We start from the raw sequence: 16325 nt of genomic DNA, 5'->3' as shown, positions 1-16325 counted from the left end.
TTCCTTTGATCAACTGTATGTGTGCAGAGTAAGGAGCTTCTTTGACTTGAATGGAACGGACCAACAATACCATATAAATGAAATATGATAGCATCCTTATTCATTAGGCATGTGCCATCCAAACCCAGCCTGGTAGATTAGTCAGGCTTCTCCATGGGACCAGGGTTGTTTATCCTACAGTCAGTCTGTTTCCCCTCTTTACAATGGTCCATTCAAATGCCACGTGTAACATAATGAAGAAGACCCTCCCATCCTCCCCGCCTCCTGGTGAAAGCACTCATGCAGTTCAGGTGACATGACTGGACATGGCTGAGTGCAAGAGAGTTTCTTAGGATTTGTAACCAAATGACCAACTTCTAGCTCACATATCCTAGGCACTGTGTTCTTGTCTTAGTTACTGTTGCTATGTTGAAATACCATGACCAAAGCAACTTGGCGAGGGTGGGGAGGGGAGAGGGTTTATTTGGCTTACACTTCCACATCACTGTTCATCACCAAAGGAAGTCAGGGCAGGAGCTAAAACAGGGAAGGAAACTGGAGGCAGGAGCTGGTGCAGAGGCTACGGAGGAGTGCTGCTTACTGGATCATTCATCATGGCTTGTTTATCCCTGGACTGCAGCCCAGGGAAGGCACCACCCACAACACTCTTGCTGATTAATCATGAATTAAAATGTCCTATGGGCTTGCCTCCAGCCCCATCTTATTCTCTTAATTGAGGTTTCCTCCTCTCGGTGATTTAACATGTGTCAAGTTGACATAAAACTATACAGTACCATTCCTGTCAGTGAAATGTGGTATAGTTGGCTCTTATCAAGTTCATTTAAAACAGGACCAAATACATAAAATGAATACACACTGCTGTGATTTCTAAACTTTGTAATTAGGCAGTTAACCTTCATTTGAACATTGTTCTACTTGACATTTTGGTATAAACTCAATATTTCACAGAAATATATGAAGTTCTCTTTAAGGGCATAATTAGTTAAAATTAATTTGAAAAATATATGGTTCCTCCTAGGTTTTATATGTTTTCTAGGGCTTGGGGGGGTATGACTGGAACATTCCAGTTTTTGCATGACTTATCAGAGGCTTACTAAGTTCTTAAAAAGAGAATTGGGCATAGCAATGAAGAAAGATACCTGCTGACTTTTGATGCATGAAACGATTAATCAAGTCTGCATCATTTTAATGGTGGAATTATTTGAAAGTGAGCCTTATTTGGTTCACTAAATGGATTTTTTCTTACAGGTACAGGGTGTGGGAGGAAGTGCAGGCTTGCTGAGTCTGTGCTCATAGGGGTTTACAGTATAGCAGCTGTCTGCCTGAATCCTTTCTCTATACTGAAGGACGTCTCCAACATAAAACCGTTTCCTTACATGAACTGTCTGCTGTTCCAACTAACTAAGAATATCTGTTTCAGGTCTTCTTTGACCAGAGGAGCTTAGAAACAAGCCATATAAGAAAACCAGCAAGGACTGAAGGAGTGAATTGTGTGTTTTGAACAGGAGCTAAGCCTTGGCCCTGGGTGTCTGTATCTACTTTGTGAGTGCTGGTATTATGAGCAGGCAGCTGCACTCAGCAGGCTCCTTGCCCCTGTGCTGGGGATCCAGACTCTGGTGTTCATGCTTGCACGGCAAGTACTGTATTCTTTGGACCACTCCCCATTGCCTTCTCTCACTGTTTTCAGCGAATTCTGCTCACCGTGCTCACTTTCAGTTGTCTTAATTCAGGGTACGAACATCTGGGCTTCCCCTTTTCATAACTGGAGCCAAATCCAAATTGGAGAGGAGGGGAAATGTTAGCAGCTCCTTGCCATTAATGTAGAGAGGCCATTTACTCTGTGGTCACATGTCAGTATCTGCTGGGCGACCACCTCATCTAGCTCTGCTTCATGATGGAAGGCATCTCCCAACACTGCACTTTATTCCTGGGCTCTGCTCTGTCGAGCCATCTCCAATCCAGATCTCTCCTAGGCACTTTCTTGTTACTACTGAACGTGCAGGACATTAGAGGTAGAGCATAACACAGGTTCTCTGCACACGCAAGGGACAACACCTGGAGTTACAGCCTTCTTCCTGATACACATCAGCTCAGGAGGAGACAGTGGGAGATTGGGGAATAAAGTGAGCTCCTGTGGGCTCTGCTCTCAGTCCTGCCCAGCCTTCCCAAGAAGAACAAAGCAGAAAGCTGGGCAGCACACCAGCGGCCTAGATTCCTCTCCAGGACTCTGCCTCCTACCTCACCTCCTACCTTTGTTCAGTGGACAGAGTGTGAACTGCTGGCCTTTGCCTGGCTTTTCTGAGTTCTCACACCACCTGCATCTTCAGCTGCATATGAAACCTAGAGCAATCTTCAGCTACTGTCCTCTACCCCATTTTGTCCCTGTAGCACAGGACGTGGGCAGGAGCCAACCTAATGGGCTCTTGCTGAATTTTTTTCTTCTCACTGATAGATGTTCTGGCTAAAGTCAGGGGGCAGGAGAATAGCAGCACCCAAGGCCACTGTGTGCACAGCTGTGTTTGTTATGTGACCTGGTAACTGACAGGAACTTGAAGATACTGTTCCTTTCTGCCAGGTCAGGCAAATAGCCACAGTCTTTTTTTTTTTTTTTTTTTTTGGAGTCAGAGATTTTGGAAAGGAAAGCAAAAGAAGCTAAACAAGCTCATAGGACTCTTCCTAGCTTTGCTGAAAGCTACACATTACAGAAATGGAGTCTGATATCTGTCAAGAGAGCAAAGGTCTTGAGAGTGAAGGGAAATAAAAGATTTTCTTAGAAGACTCCTGAAGAGTCAGTAGGGCTGGGCTGGTTGGGTAGGACTCCTGAGGCTTTTAGTAGCAGCACCCCCCCCCCCCACTGCCTCCCACCCCTACCCCATTCCACCCCACAGCTACCCCAGAACATGATAAGCCACAGAGAAAAGGCTTCCTGGAACAAGAATGAATGAGGTAATACTTTGGATTTCTGGTTTTCTGATCCTGCTTGCAGGACATCCTGCTCCCATTCTGGAGGTTGTAGAGGCCAGCAGGGGTCATGGTTGTCCTGATGGTAACTCATGGACAACTAACTGGGGACTGTGAGCTCTACCCGATCCTTCAGAGACATAGAGGACCCTGAGGACTTTGCATGTCCTGAGAGAACCAGAGCTAGATAATGCCAGAGGTGGAGCAGACTGACTGAGGATGCTACTGCAGAGGATGTGGACTTAAGAGATCCCTTACACACTACTAATGGGAACATAAACCAGGCCAGCCTATCTGTGGAAACCACCATGGAGGTTTCTCATAAAACTGAAAATAGACCTACCATATGATCTAGCTAGACTACTCCTGGCTATTGGGATCAAAGAATCCCAAGTCATCATATCGTGGAGATAACTTCATGTAAGTGCTGGTCACAATGCTTTTCATATCCGCTAAGTTACAGAACCAGCCGAGGTGGCCAACCATAGAGACGTGGACACAGAAAGCATATCATCCACACACAGTGGAATTGTTTTCAACCCTAAAAAAATGAAGTTGCAACCTTTTCAGGAAAATGAATGCGGAAATGGCCATGTTAAGTCAATTAAGTCTGCCCCAGAAAGACATGTTTATGTGTGTTCTCTTATTTGTGGTCCCTAGATTTTGTGCAGATGTATGACATCTTATATGTATATATGACATGGAAGGAGAAAAGAAACTGAGTAGGGGAACAAAGGGGACTAGCAGGAAGGGGAAGGGGTGAGGAAGGGGAGGGCGGAGTTATGGAGGAGGTGAAGCTCAGCCTGCAACAGTGTGAACATATTCTTAAACTGCACAGTACTATGAATGATCAATAAACAGCATGGAAAGTAAAAGACAACATAACCCTTATACTTCCGTGTCTCTGAACAGAGAGGTTCACGGGCTTCACACTCTTCCAGATGCGATCTTGAAATAAGGATATTTCACATTTGTTTTTCATATTAATCTGACATCATAACCCCCTCTTTGAGCTCCCTCTTGCTCTCTGATGGTATGATAGGTCAAGTTAAGGTTAAGCTGTATAAAAGGGAGAAAATAATGAAGAAAAATACCCAGGAGAGTGGTATCAGAGACAGCAGGAGGTAGGTAGAACATTCTGGAAAATTATGTGTCTGCTTATAAGATATAGAATGAAAGAAAGACTTCAGCTCTCCCATTAGGCAGAACATTGCCTCAAGTCACAGAACACAAGTCTAAGACTCAAAGAGTTTGGCTCTACTATTACTGATCTTTACCTGAGAGGTATTGATGAGTAGAAATGTGTCTGTTGATAGGTTTATGTCGACAGATACCCAGATAAAGTGGCTTCAGTTGCTGGGCCAAAATAATTTCGTTCAAGTTTTTCTGCAGAATGAAATATTCTTCAGATAACTTTGATATCTAAAAAAGACCACATATCAGATTAAAAAAGAATTCCAGGTCTCTACAGGCACACAAAATGCACAGTTCTATACCAGACTCCCTAGGACTCTCAAATCCAGGTCTAATAAATCCTGACTTTCCACAACCTTCCACTCTTAGCTAATTGTTCATGTCACTTTACTTTTTTCCTCAAAAGTTACAAACCCTCAATGCATGTTCCACACCTATCCATCCTGGGGCTCCTGAGTTTGGGCATCGGCACTTGTAACTGTGGTGGTCTACTTCTAATGTCCCTACTAGCCTTTTGGTATGTTAAGTCTTCTTCTGTCTTCTTGGCTGGCTTGGTCCTCTTCCTCCCTTGCTTCAATTCCTCATGTTCACACTCTACCACACACAGTTACTCTGCCTTCTGTCCTTTAAAACCTGGCCCTCTTACTAGGGTGAGTGCAGGGTTCATGATTTTCTGATTTTAGGTTTGGACTAGCCAGTCCTTCTACCTCTCTCAGTTGCAGATCAGCTGTGAGTTTCTCATGCCTAACTTAATCTTTCATTAAGAAATCTTTAATACATTTGAGAAAATTTGTGCAACAAAGAAAAAGAAGATTACATGCATGTAAAACTCACTTTTCCAGCTGTTTAAAACTAGAAGAGGAAGGGCGTAGGGAAATTAATCAAAAGCAGATCTCCATTGAGAGCTGAAGGGCAGAGATGCTTGGGCCTCACCTCAAGCTCAGGTGTAATGCTCTCTCAGGATGCAGCTCTCACAGGGAACAAAACTTAGATATCCTTCTTTAAAGGATATTAGATATCCTTCTTTAAACCCCCCACTGCAGAATTTCCTCTGTTATTTTACAGACTACTGGCTCCGATAGTGATTTATTCACTCAGAAGTCATCTAGTTAACATCTATCACTTGATACAGGATGAAGTAAAAGTGCTGATACAGAAAGACATTTTCTTGAGGTCAGATACCTAGAAAGAGAGGGCAGGAAGAGGCCTTTGCTGCTCCTGTGATCTCTCCCTGGACCATTCTTGTCAGAGCTCTATAATTGCTTATTGTCGGGAGACTTTCATGTTCATCAAATACAGACCCTGCTCAGCCACCTACCAGACTTTAACAGATCATTATGCCGTACAATGTAAAATTTGGGGACAGGAGGAAACCTATGCTTTCAGTTTTTTAAAAAGTTTTAAAAACCTCACGTTTGTACTGATAAAAAAGATCTCATGTATACATGGAACTCTCTACCATCCAGTAGCTTCAGTAATGTAAACCAGCATCTGGGGTCTTATTACACGTGGCTTCTATCATAATTTTATTCTTTATTCTATCACAATGTATGGGCATGAAAGTACATGGCTGCTTAAATAGCACATCCATCAATAGAGTTTATTAAAAATGTCTGATAAACACAGATAGAGCATGCCTCCAGTCATTTATTATTTGTTGAATCAGTTGTTGGATAGTTCTCAAAGACTGTCAGTGAATAAATTTATTTACATACCTGTCTTGAAAACATTGCCAAATCGCATGCTTCTTTTTTGGAAGTCAGTTTTGACTCTCTTTCATCCACCATCTTGAGATGATGGATCCCCTCCTGCTTGGTCGGACAGGAATAAACATTGCGAGTGTTTCTTGCTACTTCTGTGGGTGATGAAAGGATCTTTTCATTCTTAAAGGGAGGGGACAGATTGTCCTTTCCCAGCTGTTGCTTTTGCTTGGAATTCCGGTATTTGCTCTGAATGAACACAGCAGCCTTGTCTTCCTCCTGGGCCTGGTCCACTGGTCCAGTGTCTTTTTCTCCAAGGAACCCATGCAGGTGATAGTCTTTCCCTAGGTTGCCCAGCGGTGCACTCTGGGTAACCACTGATGTTTTCTTTTCTTTTTCATTGCTGTTTGCATTTTGATAGACTGACTTTTGGCTAAGACTAGGATCCAAAGTTTTCCTCAGGTAAATCTCCTCTGTCAGCCACAGTCCTGGGCAGCTTGGCTTTTCCCATGTTGCCTTCCCTTCTAGACATGTTGCTTTTGATTCTTCAAAGTTGCTCCCCTCTGTGTACCACTGACAGTAACTCTGGATCACAGCATCTCCTTTCTCCTCTTTCCTCAGCTTTCTGCTTTCTTCCAGGTCTTGCACATACTTCTGCCTGGGGCTTACTTCTACCCAAGAGTCCCCCACAATATACAGCTCTTGATTCTGTCCTTCTGCGTACACATTGCTCATTTTCTTCTGAGTCTGGTATTTTCTGTTGTTACTCTCAACATTGGTGGCTTTTGCTTCCGCTCTGAAGGGAGCTGTCTTCCCAGCAGATGGGCTCTCTTTATTGTTTGGAGTTGGAATGTTGGATTCATTAGTAGGCACTGCATTTTCTGTGTGTTTCTTCACAAAAGATTCCCTGTGCAAAACATGGAACTGGACATAAGATACCGCTAAGCTAGAGCACATTGCTTTTGGTAGTAGCCATGTGCGATACTGTATTGTAAGAAAGGCAAAGGAATGAAAAAACTCAGGAAGTCAAATCTCATTAATAAAGAACTTCACAAAACATTCTCTGTACTGATGCCTGGGATGGCTATTTGAATAAGAAAAACAGTTTCAACTTGGAATGAAAAGCAGGCCAGAATGGGAAGAACAAAATTTCTATTTGATGAGATACTAATATTCTACACACGATCAAGTCAGTCAAACATTCAGAATAGGTGAGGAGAGGCTCGTCAAGCTCCACTCCTGGCTGAGGGGCATTGGCCTTGAAGGCAAAGAGAGTCAGTTTTCTTCAGGGAAATGACCCTTGTTAGGTTGGCCATGCTCCAGTGGATTGCCCTACATCCATGCCCACAACAGTGTAGATTGGAGTCAGCGGGCTATGAAAGAGAACATGGAGTTGTGAGGGGATGTGGCAGGAGGTGAGGTGTTCTGGGATGCATTGGAGAGGAACAGGGTGGAAAAATATAAAAAATTATAGGAATTTAATCCTTTCAGAATATAACCTTAATGATAAAATGTACATAATGATAAGATGAAGAAAATGAACCTAGTTTTGGAGACAGTAATCAGTGTGTTCATCAGGGTCATGTACTGGACTTTACTAAGTGCCAAACACTTGAAATACCTTGCAAAATTAAAGTTAAGTCAGTGTCATCTGTCCACTCAAGATTGTGCAGTACACAATGATTCTCTGCCATTTTTTGAGGGTCTTCCACCTCAGTATCTTAAATGCAGGGATTACAGGCCACACCACGCCTACTTTCCTAGTTTTATTGAATACTTCTTAGACACCTGGTGGCATGTTCATGCTTGTATCAAGAGTATAACAGAGTCCTGGGAGGATCAGTCAGCAAATATGGTAGCGAATTATGAATCCTCTTAATTTTACTTTAGTAGTTACATTAGTATTCTAAATTCTTTCATAGAACCCTGACGATATTAATATTTGATCAAAATATAACCAAGATAAGGCAGACATGTAGTCTCTAAGTGGCTATGTGGCAAGATCCATTGTAAATTTGTTTTGAAACTTTTATCTTACTGGTGAGATCCAGTTTGCTGTCTGTATACATGGCTAAGATTCCAAAGTTTGCCTCACCACAAAGACACATATGAGTTCACTGTGTACCTGAGGTAATCCAGCTCTTGGAGGACCTCAGTGCCACATATAGGATGCTTTGTAGGAGAACATCTCAGACCTCCAGCCTGGGAGGAGCAGCTGAACATTTCTGACATCTGCTGACAGGCTCGGAGGGTTTAACCTTTCTAAACATGGGGGTTTTGTAGGCCACAGATTAGGAGTGTTTGGTAAGGGTAGAAGTAAATCTAGGATGCAGATGGAGAGGGGAGCTATGGGGTGTGTGACTGGGAAGGAAAGGCAGAGGCTGTAAGAGAGCTCTGGAGCTCAGGTCTTGGGAGGAGGTGTGTGCCAGGCCTCTCCTTTGCTGGCCTTCTTCTCTGTTTAATATTTCCTGTCTTTGAGTCTACAAGTTGCAATTTCTAGAAGCAGTAAAAGTTGTGTGTAGCATGTAAGTGTAAGTGTACATGTGGTATATGCATATGCTCATGTAGATGTGTGCATGTGTATGTATGTATGCATGAGTATGGAGACCTGAGGTCGATGTTGGCTGTCTTCCTCAATTGTTCTCCATCTTTTTTTTTTTTTTTTTTGAGACCAGGACACTCACTGAACTCAGCAAGTTGACTTGTCAGTCACTTGGCTGCAGGGATTCATCTGTTTGTTTTCATTTCATTTCATTTCTTTTTTTTTAACTTTTTTTAACTGAATATTTCTTATTTACATTTCAAATGTTATCCCCTTTCCTGGTTTCCCCTCCAGAAACCTGCTATCTCCTCCTGCTTCTATGAGGGTGCTTCCCCTCCCCCCAACCACTTCCTCTGGCTTCTCTGCCCTAGCATTCCCTTACACTGGGGCATCGAGCCTTCACAGGAACAAGGGCCTCTCTTCCCATTGGTGCGTGACAAGGCCATCCTCTGCTACATATGTGACTGGACCATGGGTCCCTCCATGTATACTTTTTGCTTGGTGGTTTAATCCCTGGGAGTTCTGGGGTATCTGATTCATTGATATTGTTGTTCTTCGTATAGGATTGCAAACCCCCTCAGCTATCTCAGTCCTTTCTCTAACTCCTTCATTGGAGACCCCATTCTCAATTCAATGGTTGGCTGTGAGCATCCACTTATGTATTTGTCAGGCTCTGGTAGAGCCTCTCAGGAGACCGTTATATCAGGCTCCTGTCAGCATGTATCTCTTGGCATCCCCAGTAGTTACTGGGTTTGGTGACATATGTGGGATGGATCCCCATGTGTGGCAGTCTCTGCATGGCCTTTACTTCAGTCTCTGCTCCACGCTTTGTCTCCTTATTTCCTCCTGTGAGTATTTTGTTCCCCCTTCTAAGAAGTACTGAAGCATCCACACTTTGGTCTTTCTTTTTCTTAAGCTACATGTGGTCTGTAAATTGTATCTTGGATATTTGAGCTTTTGGGCTAATATCCACTTATCAGTGAGTACATATCATGTGCATTCTTTTGTGATTGGGTTACCTCACTCAGGATGATATTTTCTAGTTCCATTCATTTGCCTAAGAATTCATGAAGTCATTGTTTTTAATAGCTGAGTAGTACTCCATTGTGTAGATGTACCACATTTTCTGTATCCATTTCTCTGATGAAGGGCATCTGGGCTCTTTCCAGCTTCTGGCTATTATAAATAAGGCTGCTATGAACATAGTGGAGCACGTGTCTTTGTTATATGTTGGAGCATCTTTTGGATGTATGCCCTGGAGTGGTATAGCTGGGTCCTCAGGTAGTGCAATGCCCAATTTTCTGAGGAACCTCCTGACTGATTTCCAGAATGGTTGTACCAGTCTGCAATCCCACCAACAATGGAAGAGTGTTCCTCTTTCTCCACATCTTTGCCAGCATTTCCTGTCACCCGAGTTTTTGATCTTAGCCATTCTGAGTGGTGTGAGGTAGAAATCTTAGGGGTATTTTGATTTGCATTTCCATGATGAGTGCTAGGATTATACAGTTGTGCTGCCACTCCTGGATTTTTGTGGTACTGGAAATTAGAACTCAATTTCTTATTCTTGTATGGAAATCACTTTGCTTTGCATTCTTTCTATCTGTTCTGTCTGTCTGTCAGTCAGTCTGTACATCCATCCATCCATCCATCCATCCATCCATCCATCCATCCATCCGTCTGTCTATCTTAGTCTTTATATGGTTTATAGAAGCACATAACTACATATCAATGGGGTGCTATGTGATGTTTTATACATTTATATAACACCCAATCAGATTAATCCTATTCATCTCAAACACATATCAGTTTTTTATGGTAAAAATATTCAATATGCTTGCATGTTTTCAGTGTCTGATTGTGTGATCAATCTGTCCAATGTCAAATAATCTAGATTATGTTTGGACAGTTTCTTATTAGCACATGGTTACCTTAAAGTGAACTTGTAGACAGTAAATTTCTAATCATAGCACTTGTATTTGTAATAACCAGAAACTAGAAACAACTTAGATGTACCTCAACCAAATAATGGATAAATAAAATGTGGATACATTTACATAATGAAGTATGACTCATCTGTTAAAAAGAAAACATCATGAAATTTGCAGGCAAATGGATGGAACTAGAAAAAAGAAAATATCCCAAGTGACATATACCAGACCCAGAAAGGCAAACGTGGTATGTACTCACTTTTAAATGGATACTAGCCACTTAAAGGTTAAAGGGTCACCATGTTAAAATCCATAGTACCAAAGAAACTAAGCAAAAGGAAGGGCTTAAAGGGGGATGAATGGCTCTCTCTGGGAAGGGGAAAAGGAAGAGATATTGCAGGAGGACTGACCCGGCTTGGGTGAGGATAGTATTAGGAGGGATCAGGTTAGGAGAAGGTGGAGAGAGACAGTACTGGGAAAGCCAACTGGGATTGGGAGGCATCTCAGAATGAGCTAGAAACCTAGTGCAATGAAAACTGCCAGGAACCGATGAGAGTGACCCTAGCTAAGATTTCTAGCAGTGGAGGATATGGAGCCTGAACTGGTCATATCCTGTAACCAGGCAAGACTTCCACTGCAGGGTTGGGGACACCAAACCAGCCACAAAACCTTAGACATACAACTTGTGCTGCCTACAAGATGTGCTGGGGTAAAGAAGGCACAGAAATTGTGGGAGTGACCGGCCAGCCAATGACTGTTCCAGCTTGAGACCCATGTCACATGAGAGCCCACTCTTGACACGACCTAGGGGGACAGGACCCGGAGGCTGGATAGCTCAGAGACCTAGGATAGAATAATCATCATCAGAGAGGCTTCATCTAGCAAATGATGGGAGCAGACGTGGAGACCACAGCCAAGCATTTGGCAGAGCTCAGAGAATCCTTTAGAGGGTGGTAAGAGGGAGTATTGGAACCAGAGGGGTCAAGAACATCAAAGAAAACACAGAATCAACCATCTTAGACTCTTAAGGACTCACAAAGACTGAACTGACAATCAGGAGACTGTGTGGGTTGGACTAAGGTCCTCTACCTCTAAGGTTATGGTTGTGTATAGTTTGGTTTTCTTGTGGGGCTCCTAACATTAGAAGCAGGGACTGTCTTTGAGACCCTTCTGCCAGCTTTTGGGACCCCTTTCCTCCTACTGGGTTGGTTCATCTAGTGTTAATATGAGGGAAGGTACCTAGTCTTAGTGCAACTTTATATTCCATATTTGGTTGATATCAGTGGTGTGCCTACCTTTTTCTGAAGAGAAATGAAGGAGTGGATGGAGGAAGGAAGGAGAGAAAACTTTTCAGGATGTAATATATGAGCAAAGAATAAATAAAACAAATTTTTAATCAGTGTTTATGTACTGAAAACAAATCCTTGGTGTCTTCAGAAGAAAGACGGAAGCAGATTGGTATTTAATTGAACTTTCTTTGATACATGCAATATCTACAAGCCGTCATTATTTCTAAAAGTATTAAATTTAGTCCGTCTTTCTTCCATCTCCTATCTGCCACCTGTTTATATTTTTCTGACTCCTGTCATATAGGTCCTGCTCCTGAGGCAGACTTGGGGTCTCTGTGGAGTGAACAGGCCAGTTTCACATCATTTGGATCATTACAGGCAACGTCAAAGGGCACACATGTAGGTCCCTGAGCACACAGAGACCTGAAAATGTAAGATGTCTCCACAATCTAAGTCAACATTGATGTTTGTGGAGTAAGGAACTGAGACTGGCCTGTGTGATATGGGGAGAGTGTGCATGAAGGGAGGGGCTGTAACAAGCTCCCATAGCTCATGGGTTTTGGGTGTGAGAATAACACATGTAGTTGAGTGGAGATGAAAGGACTCCACCTTAGTAGCTTGTCTCTTCCTCAGCTGATTCTGATGTTGAAGACAAAGGGTAAGGGGCTAAGTGTAGAGTGACCTTCATGTTTCCAGAGAACTGTTTACTCATATTTTCATCAGTTCATCTTACCATGTGGTTCAAAGCTATTTCACCTTCATTTATCTGTAGTAATCAAGACAGAATTCTCTACACTTTGTGCCTCCATGCTCTTTGCATAGCTAAATAACATTTTCCCTTTTTTGTATAATACTAAGGATTGAATTCAGGGCTTTAATTATACCAGGTAAATGCTTCACCATAGACACACACACACACACACACACACACACACACACACACACACACACGTATATATATTTATCAAATCTAGCCAACTTAACTAGCAATTTATTGGTCATATTCTTTTTTAAGATGCTGTGAGTCATTCAAGAATAAGGGTTTTGTTTCTTTCATCTCTGTATCCCCACTACCTAACATAAAGTCTGATGAATAAATGAATTCTTGTTCTTCTTCTAATAGGTGCTTTGGAATCATACATAGGAAGGTTCATGGGAGGAAAAGGCAGGTGGTGATTACAACTTAGAACTGTTGGTCTATTGGCTGCTGTGCCACAGGAATAAATGGTAAGGGTCAGGGTCATTTAGATGGGAATGGAGATGTTACTGTGGATGTCAAGAGAATTATTACCAAGGGACACCCCAACCTTAAAGTAGAACTGCAGAGAGCTGTTCCCTAAATGTCATCATGAGCATAAGATGCCCACAGACTCCCAAGAGGACAAGGTGGCTATGCATTTCACTGGTATTTGATAAATCAGTATCAGAAACCCAGACAGGAGCAACAAAGACTGGGAACATTATTCTATAATCACCATGTCTTATTCTAAGACACCATGTTGACCAAATAGTGTCAGAAAGAACATTATTGTACCTTTTAGTTTCAAAGTTTTTCTTGTAGTCAAATTCCTGATCCTTGGCACGGACACTCATTCCTGCTGTGCTTTGCACGTTAGATGTCTTTTTTCCTTGTTTTCGCAAGAGATGTCTTCTTGCAGCTGAAACCCATATAGAGCAAAGGACTGGTTATCAAAAGCAATAAAAAAAAATCAAATGAATGCAAACCAGCACTTCTAACCATCATTGTCACAGAGGAAAAATGAAAGTAAAGATGCCAAACAGATCAGTTCTTTCTTCTTTTAAAGATGGGTTCATTAACAAGACTATTTTTGATATAGAGTACATAAATGGAATCTCCATGGAACTACAGAGGCAGACACCGAGAGCAGGGAAAACAGCATGCTCCTTCACTTGAAGTTATCCCCTTTTCTGCTATGTCCAGTTCTTTTTAGAGAAGGCCCCACTTATCTATGTGTTTAGTCGGGACACTTTCACCAATTACCCCCAGGAGTCATATATATTTCAGAATTTAGTTTTCAAAGTTTCATTTAATTTAGAAAGGTAACATGGAGTACCAAGTTACATGGAGTAACATTCCTGTCTGGAGGGCTTCTCAGAGCAAAACTCAGGCCCATTTCTTCACAACAGTAGACTATTCTTATAACTTGGAATGAAGGAATAACTAAATAGCTTTACTTCTAATCAGGATATATTTATCTGACACGTGAGTTATGAAAAATCTTTTAAATCAGAGCTCTGTACATTTCAGAGCTGAGTATGAGATCCCAAAGTATTTTAACGTTTTGGGAGGAAATGAACAGTTTGAAATCCCCAAAAAGAAGCGGTGGCCCATTACTGACTGATGGAACTGGGAATAGAACATGGGTTGTTTGACAGTTAGCTACTGTGTTTCCCATGTGAATGTTCTTCAGAATGTGGCTATGTATGTCAGTGAACTAAAATCTATTTAGTGAGCCCAGGCTAGCACCTAAAACAAAACAAAACAAAACAAAATAGATCAGAAGTAAGTGTCAGAGTGAAAGTAAGGTACATTTTTCATTATGGTAATTTGGACAATTAAAAAAATATTGTGGCAAGTCATCCCAGGCATGATTTAAATTTATATCTGTCTTTAGAGGCAAAAATAGCAAAATCCAAAATCTATCCATATATTTTAATAAAAATTTGTTCAATGTGGTTCTATATATAACTTTTATGAATTAATACAGAGAAATGAATGCCCTTTAACAAAATAAAATTTAATTAAATTGTCAAAAAATTATGAAAATTATAACCTTTGGAATAGAGTTGGAAGAATCTTATCACCTTATGAGTAATGCTATTGTAATGTGGTTTTTGAGACCCACAATTAATTGTTTGCCACATCAAGCAGGATAGGTCAACTGTGTTTCATTAATCCTTGACAGGAAACTCAAAACCTTAAATTATTTGATTTAAAACAAACACATTTACTCAAATATTAAAAGTGTCAATCAGTGTAACAATCTAATTTATAGTAGCACAGAATAAAGACATGTCACATGAGAATCAGAGGTCTGTGCACAAGAAGTGCTAGATTTGATTTAGGACCATACATAAAGATCCAGTTTTTCATTGGAAGATCACCCTGATGATTACCTGATTGTATTATTACAGCACTAGTCTTCCTCTTCTGCTGTAGTTCTTGGTATCTTTTGGCACCCAAGAATGCTCTGACACTGGCTTGAATCAAAACAAGCTTGTCAATGGCTTCCTTTCGCATTAGATTCAACTGTTCTACATGATAATATTTAAGGAACACCTTAAGAGAATTAAAATAAAATACAGTAAGATCATGAGACATAGATGTCACATAGATGTATAGTGGCCGTGCATTAGGTTTAAAGAACAGATTGTATGTTGAACCTTTTTGGGTTGTAGAAGACATTATTTGCTTCTTGGGCTTTTCTGTTGCTTAGATTTTGATGCTTAAAGAAAACTTGTCTTTGAGAAGAAAATGAAACATAGACTCATCAAACTCTGGGATTCTTTGGATCTGATATTTATCATCATATATTTATCATCAAATATTTATCATCATATATTCTGGGTGGATCTCATTTTCATACTTAAAACATTTAAAAGACAATGCTGTTTCCCAAATTTTAAAAGAATCATACAAATCTACCTGTAAATTAAAGAAAGGGCAGTTTGATCACAAACTATTCATTTATCAAATGATTTATAAAACATTGTATTTCTTTATCTGCTGTATTTTCTTTATTTACAAAGATGAATATGGCAGGGGACTTTCAAGGCATTGTCAGTGGGGAAAATGAGGCAGAGAGAGGGTGTCAGCGAAACCAACAACTTTCTTAACAGACTGAACATGGGTTGACTTCAGATCATTCTAAAGTTAACTTGAACATGAGGTAAGCAGGAGCCTTAAGACCAAAGGCATTTTGCACACCTAAGATTTTTACCTTTACCTATCCCTTAAGGGAATAATATATTACTTTTTTTAATGGATAAATTCAACAACAAAGATTACTGCAAAGAGTTCATTGTGCCCATCAAGAAAATTACTTAAAATCAAATGTTATAGCTGAGTCATAAGATCTGGTAACCTTGACTGTAGAACTCTCTCAGCATGCCACTGAACATGGGGGTCTGGCACCAAAAGCAAACAGTTCAGCATTATGGATTTTGATTGAATTCAATTTTAATTTCTACAGGATTCTAGATGTTAATATATTTAGTCCATTCTGTTGTTGACAATTCATTTAAAATTCAATGTGTTTAAAAAGGTCATCATTTTTTTGCATAGCATTAGAATTGCTCTTATATTAAACACTTTTATCCATGTTAATGAGTTGGAAAGGTGAAGTGGAAAAATACAAATAGCTTTAAAATGCTACTTAAATATCATGCAGACTGGGTAGGCAAAGGGCCTTTTTACAAGTTAAAACTCCATTTGAAGTCACACATGCATTTCTGACCATAAATGATGAGGTTTTAGCCTGACAGAGTTCATCCTTGTGAGCATTTAAAAGAAAACAGACTGAATAAAATATATATCCTCTAAGCACCTTGAATTCTCCTTTATCAAATATCAAAGTATTACTGATGATCAGAAAAATCCCTTAAATTGTCACATGGACTCTCTGAATATCATGAAATTCTCTCCCCTCCTCCTAAGCTCAGGACACAATACTCAGACTTCTTAGCAAAT

General features: G+C 40.8%; 2 protein-coding genes across 3 annotated transcripts in view; one reads left to right on the top strand and one right to left on the bottom strand.

The window, feature by feature from the left end:
- Rps8l1 (ribosomal protein S8 like 1) overlaps positions 1 to 16325 on the top strand; it is a 995681-nt gene that overhangs the window by 20286 nt on the left and 959070 nt on the right. The window lies entirely within an intron of this gene.
- Positions 1 to 16325, bottom strand: part of Myo3a (myosin IIIA) — a 216088-nt gene that overhangs the window by 24677 nt on the left and 175086 nt on the right. For both annotated transcript variants that reach the window (NM_001419731.1, XM_063276705.1), the window contains 4 exons: positions 14753 to 14915; positions 13149 to 13272; positions 5871 to 6762; positions 4239 to 4383 (listed from right to left, as the gene is read on the bottom strand). In NM_001419731.1, coding sequence (NP_001406660.1) covers positions 4239 to 4383; positions 5871 to 6762; positions 13149 to 13272; positions 14753 to 14915 — 1324 coding nt within the window. The remainder of the gene's footprint in view (positions 1 to 4238; positions 4384 to 5870; positions 6763 to 13148; positions 13273 to 14752; positions 14916 to 16325) is intronic.

This window comes from Rattus norvegicus, chromosome 17 (assembly GCF_036323735.1).
Source record: "Rattus norvegicus strain BN/NHsdMcwi chromosome 17, GRCr8, whole genome shotgun sequence".
Taxonomy (NCBI): Eukaryota; Metazoa; Chordata; class Mammalia; order Rodentia; family Muridae; genus Rattus; species Rattus norvegicus.
Note: the sequence above shows the minus strand (reverse complement) of the source record. Positions and strands in the feature narration are given on the sequence as shown.